This window comes from Panulirus ornatus, chromosome 56 (assembly GCF_036320965.1).
Source record: "Panulirus ornatus isolate Po-2019 chromosome 56, ASM3632096v1, whole genome shotgun sequence".
In the NCBI taxonomy this organism is placed as follows: domain Eukaryota; kingdom Metazoa; phylum Arthropoda; class Malacostraca; order Decapoda; family Palinuridae; genus Panulirus; species Panulirus ornatus.
This window is the reverse complement of record NC_092279.1, coordinates 16,703,311-16,716,381: the sequence shown is the minus strand read 5'-3', so window position 1 is coordinate 16,716,381 and position 13,071 is coordinate 16,703,311. Positions and strand designations below refer to the sequence as shown.

At 37.3% G+C, this 13,071-nt stretch overlaps 1 protein-coding gene across 2 annotated transcripts in view; it reads left to right on the top strand.

Moving 5' to 3' along the window:
* LOC139765956 (nucleotide sugar transporter SLC35D2-like) overlaps nucleotides 1-13,071 on the top strand; it is a 15,015-nt gene extending 1,944 nt beyond the window's left edge. The window contains exons 1-4 of one of the 2 annotated variants that reach the window (XM_071693966.1): nucleotides 1-831; nucleotides 1,179-1,374; nucleotides 1,739-1,968; nucleotides 4,800-13,071. The exon at nucleotides 1-831 is cut by the window's left edge and continues 255 nt beyond it. In XM_071693966.1, coding sequence (XP_071550067.1) covers nucleotides 812-831; nucleotides 1,179-1,374; nucleotides 1,739-1,968; nucleotides 4,800-4,896 — 543 coding nt within the window. In that variant the 5' untranslated portion in view covers nucleotides 1-811 and the 3' untranslated portion in view covers nucleotides 4,897-13,071. The remainder of the gene's footprint in view (nucleotides 832-1,178; nucleotides 1,375-1,738; nucleotides 1,969-4,799) is intronic. The other variant, XM_071693965.1, reaches the window with a different exon arrangement.

Genomic DNA, 13,071 nt, shown 5'->3' with positions numbered 1-13,071 from the left:
AACCACAGGTTGGGTAGGGGAGATGAGGTCCAGGTTGCATTGAAAAATATGTGGAAAGAATTGTCATTATCTTTGAGGGCAAAGATGGGAATGTTTGATAGTATGTTTATCCTGACAGTTTTGTATGGATGCGAGGCATAGGCTCTAGGTGAAAAAGTATGGAAGAGATTGAATGGGTTGAAAGTATAGTATTAAAGGACAATATGTGGTGTGAGGAGAGTTGGTCAAATAAGAAATAACAAGGTAAGAGAAAGGTATGGTAATAAGAAGAGTATGGTTAAGAGTTCTGAAGAAAAAGTGGTTAAATTGTTTGGGCATATGTTGAGGAAAGTGAGGAGAGGTTGATGGAAAGGGCATATGTGTAAGAAGTGGAGATGACAAGAATGGGGAGACCAAACTGGAGATGGAAGAATGGAATAAAAAGATTTTGAGTACTAGGTACCTGAATGTGCAGAAGAGTCTAAGACATGCATTGTTTAGAATGCTGTATACTGGAGGTAAGTGCTTTCATGTGACACAGATAGAGTGTATGAAGCAGTCAGGGGAAGCTAAAGGAAAAAGGTCTGTGGGGTCTGGCTGTGGATGGAGTACTCTAGTTTCAGTTTATTGTACATAACAGGTGTAGAGTAAATGTGAACAAATGTGGCTGATTTTCACCTGTTCCTGCTGTTCCCACACTACTACAGGAAATGGCAAGCAAAGTATAAAAAATTTGCCCCTGGACTCCTTTTCCAGGAGCTCATGCAGCTCCAAGAGTGTACTAAATTCAGTTGGAGAGAAATGATGGACACCTGGTGTGGTGAGCTCTCTGATGATACAGCCTTGCGAAAGGTAACTTTTCACTCATGTTGTTACCTCATGCATAAAGAGTCCGGTAATACTAAAACTATTTTCTTACATACTTCCCGCTCAAGGAGTCCTCTTTTCTTTGATTTTTTTTATCGAGATACAGTAAATCATTTGTTTATGGATGGTAATAGTATTCATATGGAGAAAAACTGGAGAGCAGGGAACAAAAATGACCTTTTGCATAGCTTTTTGTCCTTACTACTGTTTGCTGCTGCATTGTATTTCCCTGGTTTAATGAGGATCTCTGTCATACAAATGTATTGTTGTAATAGTACTAAAAAGTTGAAGTAATGGTCACTCATAAGATTAATAATTGCTTTTTATTTCAGAAATGATCTTTCCTTTGATGCTGTTGGCTACTTTTTTGTCCTGACAAATGATTTGTTCACGGCTGGCAATGGTGTCTATGTGAAGAAGAAACTGGAGAGCAAAGAATTAGGAAAATATGGCCTTCTCTTCTATAACTCTCTCTTCATGTTTCCATTTGCTACGATATTTACTTGGTTTAATGGAGACTTGGACAAGGTATGCACATGATAATCTTAGGATTCAATGTTTTAAAAGTGTAGTTGTGTTTTTAAGAAATGTATAGAACATGAGATTTTATTTCATGGACAGGGCTACTTTCACTTGGATCTTTTCAGTTTGTAGATCTTAAATTTTTTATTAGTATTATTTGATTAGTCAGGATTTTAACTCTAACAATAAAATGTACTAAATATGCTGACTTAAAGATGAACATTTATTCATGTCATGTGCTAATAAGAATGAGGGTTTTAACCCAGTAATATTATCTCATTTATTTGAGTGAAATATAAGTGGGTACTATCTTCCTTAATATTCAAATATAAAAGCTTTGTGTACTCAATAAACTATATTTATTTTTCAGGCTTTGGCTTATAACAGATGGACTGACATTATGTTTGTGATCCAATTCATCATGTCATGTGTTATGGGATTTATTCTGATGTACTCTGTAATGTTATGCACACAATTCAACTCAGCTCTCACCACAACCATCATTGGCTGCCTCAAGAACATATTTGTTACATACCTCGGAATGATTATTGGTGGAGATTATATCTTCTCTTTATATAATTTTGTGGGTCTGAATATCAGGTATGTTGTCAGGGTTTTTCCTTTTCTTTTAAACAGAAGCTATAATTCAAATGTTGTTCTCTTAAATTAATCCTTGAATTTATTTAGAGCTGTAAAGTAGGGGAAAATTTTCTAAAATTTACTGGTTCAATTACAATTTTGATTTTTTCAGAATAACAAAAATACAGTTCTTTGAACCTTTTACTTTTGCTGCACAGATAACCAAAGAGACTTACGCAAATACAGTTACAATATATATTTTGCTGGAAAATTTTCGGAACAGTATTTCATAATTCAAAAACTATATTAGATGCAGGAATTTCACAAAGCCTTCCTAGTTGCTCTTATATCACAAGTACTTCTTTCCTACAGTTATTTTTTGCTCAGTAAAATTCTTTGCACTTGTTAATTGAATCATATTATTGTATTAGCTGTATATTTTTTTTTTTTTTTTTTTTTTTTTATACTTTGTCGCTGTCTCCCGCGTTTGCGAGGTAGCGCAAGGAAACAGACGAAAGAAATGGCCCAACCCTCCCCATACACATGTACATACACACGTCCACACACGCAAATATACATACCTACACAGCTTTCCATGGTTTACCCCGGACGCTTCACATGCCTTGATTCAATCCACTGACAGCACGTCAACCCCTGTATACCACATCGCTCCAATTCACTCTATTCCTTGCCCTCCTTTCACCCTCCTGCATGTTCAGGCCCCGATCACACAAAATCCTTTTCACTCCATCTTTCCACCTCCAATTTGGTCTCCCTCTTCTCCTCGTTCCCTCCACCTCCGACACATATATCCTCTTGGTCAATCTTTCCTCACTCATTCTCTCCATGTGCCCAAACCATTTCAAAACCCCCTCTTCTGCTCTCTCAACCACGCTCTTTTTATTTCCACACATCTCTCTTACCCTTACGTTACTTACTCGATCAAACCACCTCACACCACACATTGTCCTCAAACATCTCATTTCCAGCACATCCATCCTCCTGCGCACAACTCTATCCATAGCCCACGCCTCGCAACCATACAACATTGTTGGAACTACTATTCCTTCAAACATACCCATTTTTGCTTTCCGGGATAATGTTCTCGACTTCCACACATTTTTCAAGGCTCCCAAAATTTTCGCCCCCTCCCCCACCCTATGATCCACTTCCGCTTCCATGGTTCCATCCGCTGACAGATCCACTCCCAGATATCTAAAACACTTCACTTCCTCCAGTTTTTCTCCATTCAAACTCACCTCCCAATTGACTTGACCCTCAACCCTACTGTACCTAATAACCTTGCTCTTATTCACATTTACTCTTAACTTTCTTCTTCCGCACACTTTACCAAACTCCGTCACCAGCTTCTGCAGTTTCTCACATGAATCCGCCACCAGCGCTGTATCATCAGCGAACAACAACTGACTCACTTCCCAAGCTCTCTCATCCCCAACAGACTTCATACTTGCCCCTCTTTCCAAGACTCTTGCATTTACCTCCCTAACAACCCCATCCATAAACAAATTAAACAACCATGGAGACATCACACACCCCTGCCGCAAACCTACATTCACTGAGAACCAATCACTTTCCTCTCTTCCTACACGTACACATGCCTTACATCCTCGATAAAAACTTTTCACTGCTTCTAACAACTTGCCTCCCACACCATATATTCTTAATACCTTCCACAGAGCATCTCTATCAACTCTATCATATGCCTTCTCCAGATCCATTAATGCTACATACAAATCCATTTGCTTTTCTAAGTATTTCTCACATACATTCTTCAAAGCAAACACCTGATCCACACATCCTCTACCACTTCTGAAACCACACTGCTCTTCCCCAATCTGATGCTCTGTACATGCCTTCACCCTCTCAATCAATACCCTCCCATATAATTTACCAGGAATACTCAACAAACTTATACCTCTGTAATTTGAGCACTCACTCTTATCCCCTTTGCCTTTGTACAATGGCACTATGCACGCATTCCGCCAATCCTCAGGCACCTCACCATGAGTCATACATACATTAAATAACCTTACCAACCAGTCAACAATACAGTCACCCCCTTTTTTAATAAATTCCACTGCAATACCATCCAAACCTGCTGCCTTGCCGGCTTTCATCTTCCACAAAGCTTTTACTACCTCTTCTCTGTTTACCAAATCATTTTCCCTAACCCTCTCACTTTGCACACCACCTCGACCCAAACACCCTATATCTGCCACTCTGTCATCAGACACATTCATCAAACCTTCAAAATACTCATTCCATCTCCTTCTCACATCACCACTACTTGTTACCACCTCCCCATTTACGCCCTTCACTGAAGTTCCCATAACATAGCTGTATATATGTTATATTTTTTTCGCCATTTCCCATATGAGCAAGGTAGTGATAGAAGCAGACGAAGAAATGGTCTTGTTCACTTGCATCCACACTAACTGTCATGTGAACTGAATTGAAACCAGATCCCCCTATCCACCCCCAGGCCCTGCAGACTTTTCCTTTTGTCCTCTGCCATCTCAGTCTGCTGAGCAGCCCCAGAAACTGCTTCTTCTCCCCTTCCCAGCATACTGTTTTCAATAGTTTCTGTAGCTTGAGTTATGGGCAGTTTCTCTTGTTCAGCAGTCTCTAGGACATAGAATAGCCCCTTTGTATTTCCGTTCTTTGATCATTCTACTTTCTTTCCTCTGGATAATTATGTACCCTTTGATCTTCACCTGATGTGAACCTATGTTCTTGCTCTTTTACTCTAATCTCTGATTCTTTGAGTTCCTCTTATGTATATGTATGTGCTAGTATGTGTTTAATGGTTAGTAACCTTATTTTTTTTCCAGTGTTGGTGGCAGTATAGTGTACTCGTGGATAACATTCAGACAAAAGGATCCTCCAAAATCAGATCTGTTAAAGCCTGTTGTAACTACTACTGTGTAGTAAGTTCCTTGCTGTGATTTGACCAGTATGAAATAGTGAATGCCTTTAAAGATAAAGATTTTTAGTGAACATTTTATTATAGAAAGTTAGAGTTGTGTAAAAGACTGGGCATTGAACCTGAAAAGTGATAGAGTTCAGAAGATTTATGTACTCTAGTTGTTTCATAAACTGTAAGGATGTTAGAAGGTAACATCCTGTCAAGGAGAAATTTTTTTAAAGCACAACTACATATGAAATTCTTGTATCACAGAGTCTAATATTACCCATAAAAGAAAGTAAGCATTCAGGCACATGTAATATTAGCAGTAATCTTATTTGTTCTAAGGGGCTCCTTGAAAAATAGCAAATAAATTCACTGTGACTTTCTAAACAACTCTATTTTCAGGAAAATAATATATTTTTTAATGTATTTTCAGTGTGATTATGGTGAAAACATATGGAAGGCAATAATATGCATTTTTACTGCTTTACTGAAGTCATGATTATTGCCTTTTTGTCTTATTCACCCATACAACATTATTGGAAAAACATAACTGAACTTGAATCTTCATATGGTCTCAAAATTTAGAAATAAGTGCTGCTTTTTCAAGATATCTGGCATTTTGTATAGAAAATTCTATCCATGTTATTGCCTTACTTATATTGTCACTTGTGTTATCACATACAGACCTGTATTACAGTATATGCTGTAGCTTATTTTTTTACCTCTGTTAATTGAATCAAGATGATAATGGTTATATTAGTCTAATAGAATTAGCATTAATTATTATTTATATCTTAAGCAATTTCTTCTTTCTTCTTTCCTGTGGTACAGATAACAGATTAGATGGCCTTAGTTGCCCATGAAAACACGTGAAAAAAGTTTGGTTTGTAGTCTTTGTTAATGAAGTAAATTTTTCAATGAGTGACCATCAGGTGTCAAGCAGATAGCTTTTGTCTTCCCAGCATGCACCTCTTGGATACCACATAACCTAAGAAAACTAAATCAGATTGAAAATCCATTGAATGTGTGAGCAATTTCATGTTCTTGTAACATTCCTTTTCCCTGTCTGTCCTTCATTTGCCATCATACTTCTGTTCTTCAGTTTCCATGCATCATTTTTTCTAATTCTTTGTAGTAACCAAGGGGCTCATCCTAATGTAGATAAGAATAAATTTGCTGGTGGTGTGAGGTGGTTTGATAAGAGTAAGTAATGAAAGGGTTAGAGAGAGGTACGGTAATAAAAAGTGTGGCTAAGAGAGCTGAAACGGGTGTGTTGAAATGGTTTGGCCATATGAAGAGAACGAGTAGGGAAAGATTGACAAAGAGGATAGAGTGTCAGAAGTGGAGAGAACAAGAATGGGAAGACCATATTGAAGATGGAAGGATGGCATGAAAAAGATTTTAAGCGATCAGGGCAGGAGAGTTTTGAAAGGAGTGCAAGGGATAGAGTGAACTGGAATAATATGTTATACAGGGGTTGACTTGTTGTTAATGGACTTGTGGTATAAAGGAATTGACATGCTGATAATGGACAGAACCAGGGCATGTGAAACATTTGGGGTAAACCATGGAAAGGTTTGTGGGGTTTGGTTGTGGATAGGTAGCTGTCATTTCGTTGCATCTTTCAAGACAGCTAGAGAATGGATGTGGGTGGATGCAGCCTTTCTTCGTCTGTTTCTGATGCTACCTTGCTGACGTGGAGAATGGTGATCAAGTACAAAAGAAAAAGAGAGGGATTTGTTGGTATATGTTATTGTTATTATTATTTTTCGCACTTTTTGCCATTTCCCATATTAACAAGTGAACATCAGGAACAGATGAAGAAATGGCCTCATTTGCTCACATCCATTCTATAACTTTCATTAGTAATGCACTGAAACCACAGCACCCTGCAACCCGTATGGGGGTTGGAGGAACAAAGGAGTGATGATGCATACTCCTCTATCTACCCTAAAACCAACAGGACACAAGATTTGCTTTTGGCCTCTTTCGTGGGATTTGCTGATTATTTTTTGGGCAGAAAATTATTATTTTGATTTTGTATGAATGTGTTGAACCCCTATCATTGAGAAAACAACACAAGTTCAGTCATGATGCCATAGAGATGTTTTCTTATTTGATTGTATTTTAGTAAGATATTAATTTATATCACGCAAACTATGTTAATAAACACAATAGCTCAACAGCAATGTAAGAATTTGGGTTCTATTGTTACCATAAGGGGAATGGAAGGTTAAGGAATGAATGAGTAGTGGTGTTCACTTCACTACCTCGCCTCCTCTGCCTGTGACTCATCGATCTCATTGCATCTACATAAGCACAGAGAGCTGATAGAGAAGAGCCAGAGAAGGTTAATAAAGATGATCCCTAAATTAAGACAGCTAAGTTATGGGAAAAAGCTAAAGACTGTTTTGATAACATATCAGTCATATGGACTGTGAAAAGTTCTTACGAGATGTAAGAATAGAGCAACCAAATGATGTCATGAAATAAAGCAAGAGACTTATTTAAAAAGATGTAAAGATGTACATTTAGGGTATAAGAGTGGTGATAGTGAAATACAATGACTGAAGACATGGTTAATACTGACAGCATACTTAAATTTAGGAAGTTGTGTAATGGTGGAGAATGTTCAAGAAATGGGGCCCCACAACTGTAAAACTCCCTCCCCAGGGATTACAGTTAGGTAATTGCAAACACACATTAAAGAAATTGTATGTTAGTAGAGAATGCTCGAGAGATGGGGCCCCACAATTGTAAAACACTCTCCCCAATTCTATCTGTGTATATCTCTGATGCCTGTTCCCTCTTGGCACTCCCTCAAGGGGTTGACCATGGCAATAGTCTCCATTGCTATTGAACTAAGGTGCCACTTTTTAGCCTTTAGTGCCTCACCCTTAACAAGCCACTGGCAGAGGACAACTGTAGTCCATTGTATTCAGCTCCTCACTAATGTTTGTATTGACTACTCCTAAATAATGCTTCTGCCCATTGTTCCATCACTCTCCCCATACATTACAAATAAGTAATTAGACACACATACATGCAAGAAACTTGTTAAAGATTTTTTAAAGAAGTATTTTTGTAGTATAAAAATACTGGAGTAGAATGACTGAGGACATGGTTAATGCAGATAGCATGTATAGATTTAAGAAGCTGTGTGGTAGTAGAGGTGGAGCCTCACAAGTGTAAAACACCCTTCCCATGCAGTACAAATACATTCTTACATCTTTTGGTTTCAAACGTAAAATTGTTTTCAGTAGCTGAATAAACCTACCCTCCAGAAATTATGTTGTAGTTACACATTTTTTGACAGTTAATGGGTGACTGCGATGTGTGATTTTCCCCCCAGCTCTGCTGTTGGGTTGCTAGCAACATCTTTGGATAAGATATGAAAGTACATATCATTTGGGAATTTAAAATGGGCCAAGAAATACCAAAGCCACAATTTTGACTTAGAGTACTGATGTAACATCACGGTTGTGGCTGAGAGTAAAGAAAAAGTAAAAATTGCTGTTCCATGTGAACATTGTAATCCCTCCAAAAGAAAACTTTAAATAGTTCGGGAAAAAAGTTTTTGCACATGAATTTCACAAGCCTTACCCACTGTATAATCATGTGAGAGGACCAATTAAAGATAAAATGTAGATGCACCTCAAAAAACTATTTTTCTCTCTACAAGGTACTTCTCCATGTGGATACAATCAAAGCATGTGGAAAGAAAATACTATGTAACTGCACAAAACTACATTGGACTTATACCTAAAGCTAAAATAATATCCAACGCTATGACTGTTTTCTAATTTTTCCTCATTACATGAATCTGTGCATTGTGATATCAGTTAAACCTAGTGCGTGATATTTTTTTTATGCTAGCGGAGATGGTAAGGGCAGCTAAGGCCCTAATCAAGGCCATCCCATTAATGCAATATGTATACATATATCCTTGCCTGAGCCAGGTACCCATTTTATCGACCAGCCCCTAGGGGTGGATGAACAGCTGGATTGGCTGTGGACTGACTGCCACAACCTGGATTCGAACCTTTGCACTTGACCCTGGGCAACCCGTGAATTCATCATGGTCAGAAACGCTAACCACTACACCATGGGAGTTGAATCTTTAGGAAACCTATGGAATTTTGTTTTGATTTTTCTTGTCCTTTATATAAAGAACACATGACTCGCCCTTAGTTCCAGAGTTATGGTTTAAAGGGGCGGACTGTCAACTGTAAACAGTAAACATTGCAGATAACACACTTGCTGGTGTCAGTATCTATTGTTGAGTAACAAGTAAAGTATCCACATCTCCTTTCTATATCACTGAGGGTGGGATGCCATAATGATGGGATATGGGCATCCTCTCTGGTTTGTCTTCCTTTGTCATAAGCTTGCCATGGTGAAAGGGTTCAAATTCTTCGTTAAAATGATTTTTCTTTAGTCTCTGTGGCACCACTGTGATAGTTGTTGCAGTCTTATACATCACAGTATTCTTTAATATTTTCGCAATTTTTCTTCTTATACCTCTTCCTAATACTGTACTTACTACTCTTGCTACCCTTTCATTCCACCCTTCTTTTGTCAAATGTGTACTCACAGAAGTTAATCTCGTTCTCCCTGTACTCTTGTTACCCGTACTCTTGTTACCCGTTCATGCCACCCTTCTTTTGTCAAATGTGTACTCACCGAAGTTACCTGCGTTCTCCCTAAGATTGACAAAGTTTGTGCTTTTTCAATCTTAATTGTGGACATTTGAAAGTGGAAATAACTTCGGGTTGAACTGAGGAAGATTTGGGATGTGTCACCGCTGTGAGCATGGAAGGTGTATGTTATGGAGAAAGAAGATTCGAAGTGAGGGTTCAAGATTTTCAAAGTGAGTTTACTTGTTATCATTTCCAAATATTTCTCAATAATCCATAAGAGAAGTGTAGGTTGGTTATGAGCTGGCTGCCTAGTCTGGAGCATAGGTACTTGCAGTTTATAGGTTGCAGTGTTAGCCACTACACCATGGAGGCTCATATGCACGTTGTAAAGGGGTATTTGGATATGTATGGATTTAGATGTGTTTTTGTAGTTATGCACATGTATATATGTTTGCAGTGCATGTGTGTTTGGGATTTTTGTTTGTCAACTTTTCTCTCTGGTTGATTTGCCATCTCTCAAGTGCCAGCAATTCTAGAGCTTATATTCGGTATATTTTTTTAATAAATTTTCCATGTTTATTAATTAATGTTTCTTAAATAATTTTAGCATATAGATTCTGATGAACTTGTTTCATTGATTTTCATTTCTCTTCTTTATTCACAATACACCCATTTTATTTTGCAATGGAAGCTTTGTTCTTGCATCCAGTTTATGCAGTTGTTATTTAATTGAATTTTTTTTCATGTTAACTACAAGTGTTATCGAGATGCCCAAGTATTGAATTTCAGTAACATGCATTTTTCATTTTTAGTGCTCAATATATCTGCTGAATGTAGCACAGCAATGGATATAGTCCATTAAGTTATGTCAATGATTAGTGCAGTTGCCTTGTATTTTTAGTTTAGAATGTTGTATTACCATCTTAGTTCATAGTTCATAAATATATGTTATTGAATGTTCATGGTATTAGAACTATACTCAGGGTTTGCATGGGTCTGCCAGTCTGAATATGGTACTTGCTTTTTGCATTTTTAGAAATTTAAGCATGAAAAATTAGAAAATTTGCTCTTTGAATTTTAACCTTGGAACCTGAGTAAATAATCCGAGATGTTCTCATGATTTTCATCCTTTTTTGTTTGAGGCATCTTTATAAATGTAAATGTGAAGTTGCAATTATCTAGAACTGATAATTCTCACATTCTGAGAGGTAACACTTTTGTTTTACTGGGTGTGAAAAATATCTCAATTTAGGCCTGAAAATACTAAAGCTGTCTGAATTTTGACATTCAATAACTGTACATGTTTCCTGATAAAGCTCAATTTTGTGGGTTTAGTATGTCTTTCAAAATATGTATGACACATTAACTTCTCCATAAGATCGTTGGCTAAAATGAAAGTAAGATAATTATGATGGAATATTTTATAGCATCTCTGTGAAAAATGAGTAGACCAGACATTTCTCTCTTATCTCCAAACTTCTGTAATTTTATATTCACTACACATGATTTTTTAAATCTCCTATGTAGCTCATTATAATAGTATGATTAAAGTGGTACTATGAATGGGAATCTACACAAGTACTTGATAGTGAATATTTAATCAGTGCGTAAAAAGTATTTGATTTAAAAAAAAAAAAAAAGAAGAAACTATTGCATTTAAAACTTTCCCCCAGTGATTTTTAATTGATTTGTGATTTACCGAATGAAGTATGTATTTAGACATGTTAAACTTGTTGGTCTTTGTATTCAAGACTTCTTGTGATGTTTTAATTTTTTCAGTGTTTATTTATTATGTATTTATTATATCTACTGATAAGTGTATAAGAATGAATGACAAGTTGTAAATTTCCTGTGGAAATACATAGCGTGTTTGTGAAAAAGGAAATATACATATATTTTTTTTGATGTTTGTTCATCATTTTCCATGTTAACAAGGTAGGGCCGGGAGCAGATGAAGATCTCGCTTCATTCCCTTACATATGCTCTCTAGCTGCCATGTATAATGCACCAAAACCAGAGCCTTCTATCCACAACTAGGCCCCACAGACCTTTCTGTGATTCCCCCAACCACTTCATGTGCCCTGGATTAGCCCACTGACAGAATGCTGTCCCTTGTTTACCACATAACTTTAGTTCACTCTATCCATGGCATGACATCCTCTTGCAAGTTCAGGGCCTGGACCTTTGAAGCATCTTTCACTCCATCCTTCCACCTCTTCCTTCTTTTACCCCTTTTCCATATTCCCTCCACTTGAACACCTTCTTTGTCATCCTCTCCTTGTGTCCATTTGAGTACCCCCTCTTCAACTGTCTCATACATACTCCTATTATATTTTATTTCATCAACCCACGTCACACCATATATTGTCATTGAACATCTAATAATCTAATACCTTGACTTTATTCATATTTACTTTTGGTTTTCTTCTCCCACACTCGGAAACCAACTTCTGCAGTTTCTGGCTTGAATTTACCACTATCATTGCATAATCAGCAAACAGAAACCATCTCACCTCCCAAGCCCCTCCCTCACCATCCTTACCACCTTACTGCAGACCTACCCTTCTCCCCAAAACCCTTGCATTCAGCTCTTTCGACACCCAATCCATAAACATTAAACAGCCAGGATGACATCATACCCTTTCTGCAGAGCCACCACCCGGAAACACTCACACTTGTCTCTATGTAATTGCTCACATGGCTTATTCTCTTGATTAAAGTCCTCTGATTTTAACCAACTTAATACTGATATCCAATATATAGAATGCTCTGCATCCAGGCGTTCACTATCCCATATGTGTAATTTCATTTTTGAAAACTTTACACACTGCCATAGAGGTTTTAAGTATTCATGTCACTTACAGGTATTTCAGAGGATGTTTCCATTCATTAGTCCATATTTTTTTCCATTTGAGTGGCCAGTATCGATCACAGTATGAAAGCCTATGGTATTATAATTGTACCTTGCACAAGCCATATAACACCCAAATTATTACATACACTTATTAGATATGCTTGACTTGGAAGTTTTAGTGATAGTGAATTAAGTGGACATAGTTTTCACCAAGATGTGGATGAATGAAAGGAGGAAGAAGAAGAGCATGACAAGACAGCAGTGAGGGTGAAGATGATCTCAGTGTCAGTGTGAAGAGGGGTGTTGCTTTGTGGAGGAATGTCCCTTTGTTGCCACATGCAGTCATTGGATTGAACCAAGGCATGTGGAGCAGCTGATGTAAACTGTGGATTGGTGTGGATGAAGGACTGTGTTTGAGTGCATTACACATTTATATATATACCGAGAACATAGAAAATATCTTCCAATGTCTTTTAGAGTAAACACGACATATGCATACATATTCATCTTTTATGATACATGCATAATACATGGAAACTTGATGTTCTGTACATTGCATATGTTCTCATTATTTCTAAGTTCTTTTACCATTTTTTCACATTTGCATGTGTTTGTGTTTACCAGCGTATTATTTAAACATATTACACTTGCACAAACTTTGAAGTGAGTGAGATAATATAAATAAATGTGTATTTAAG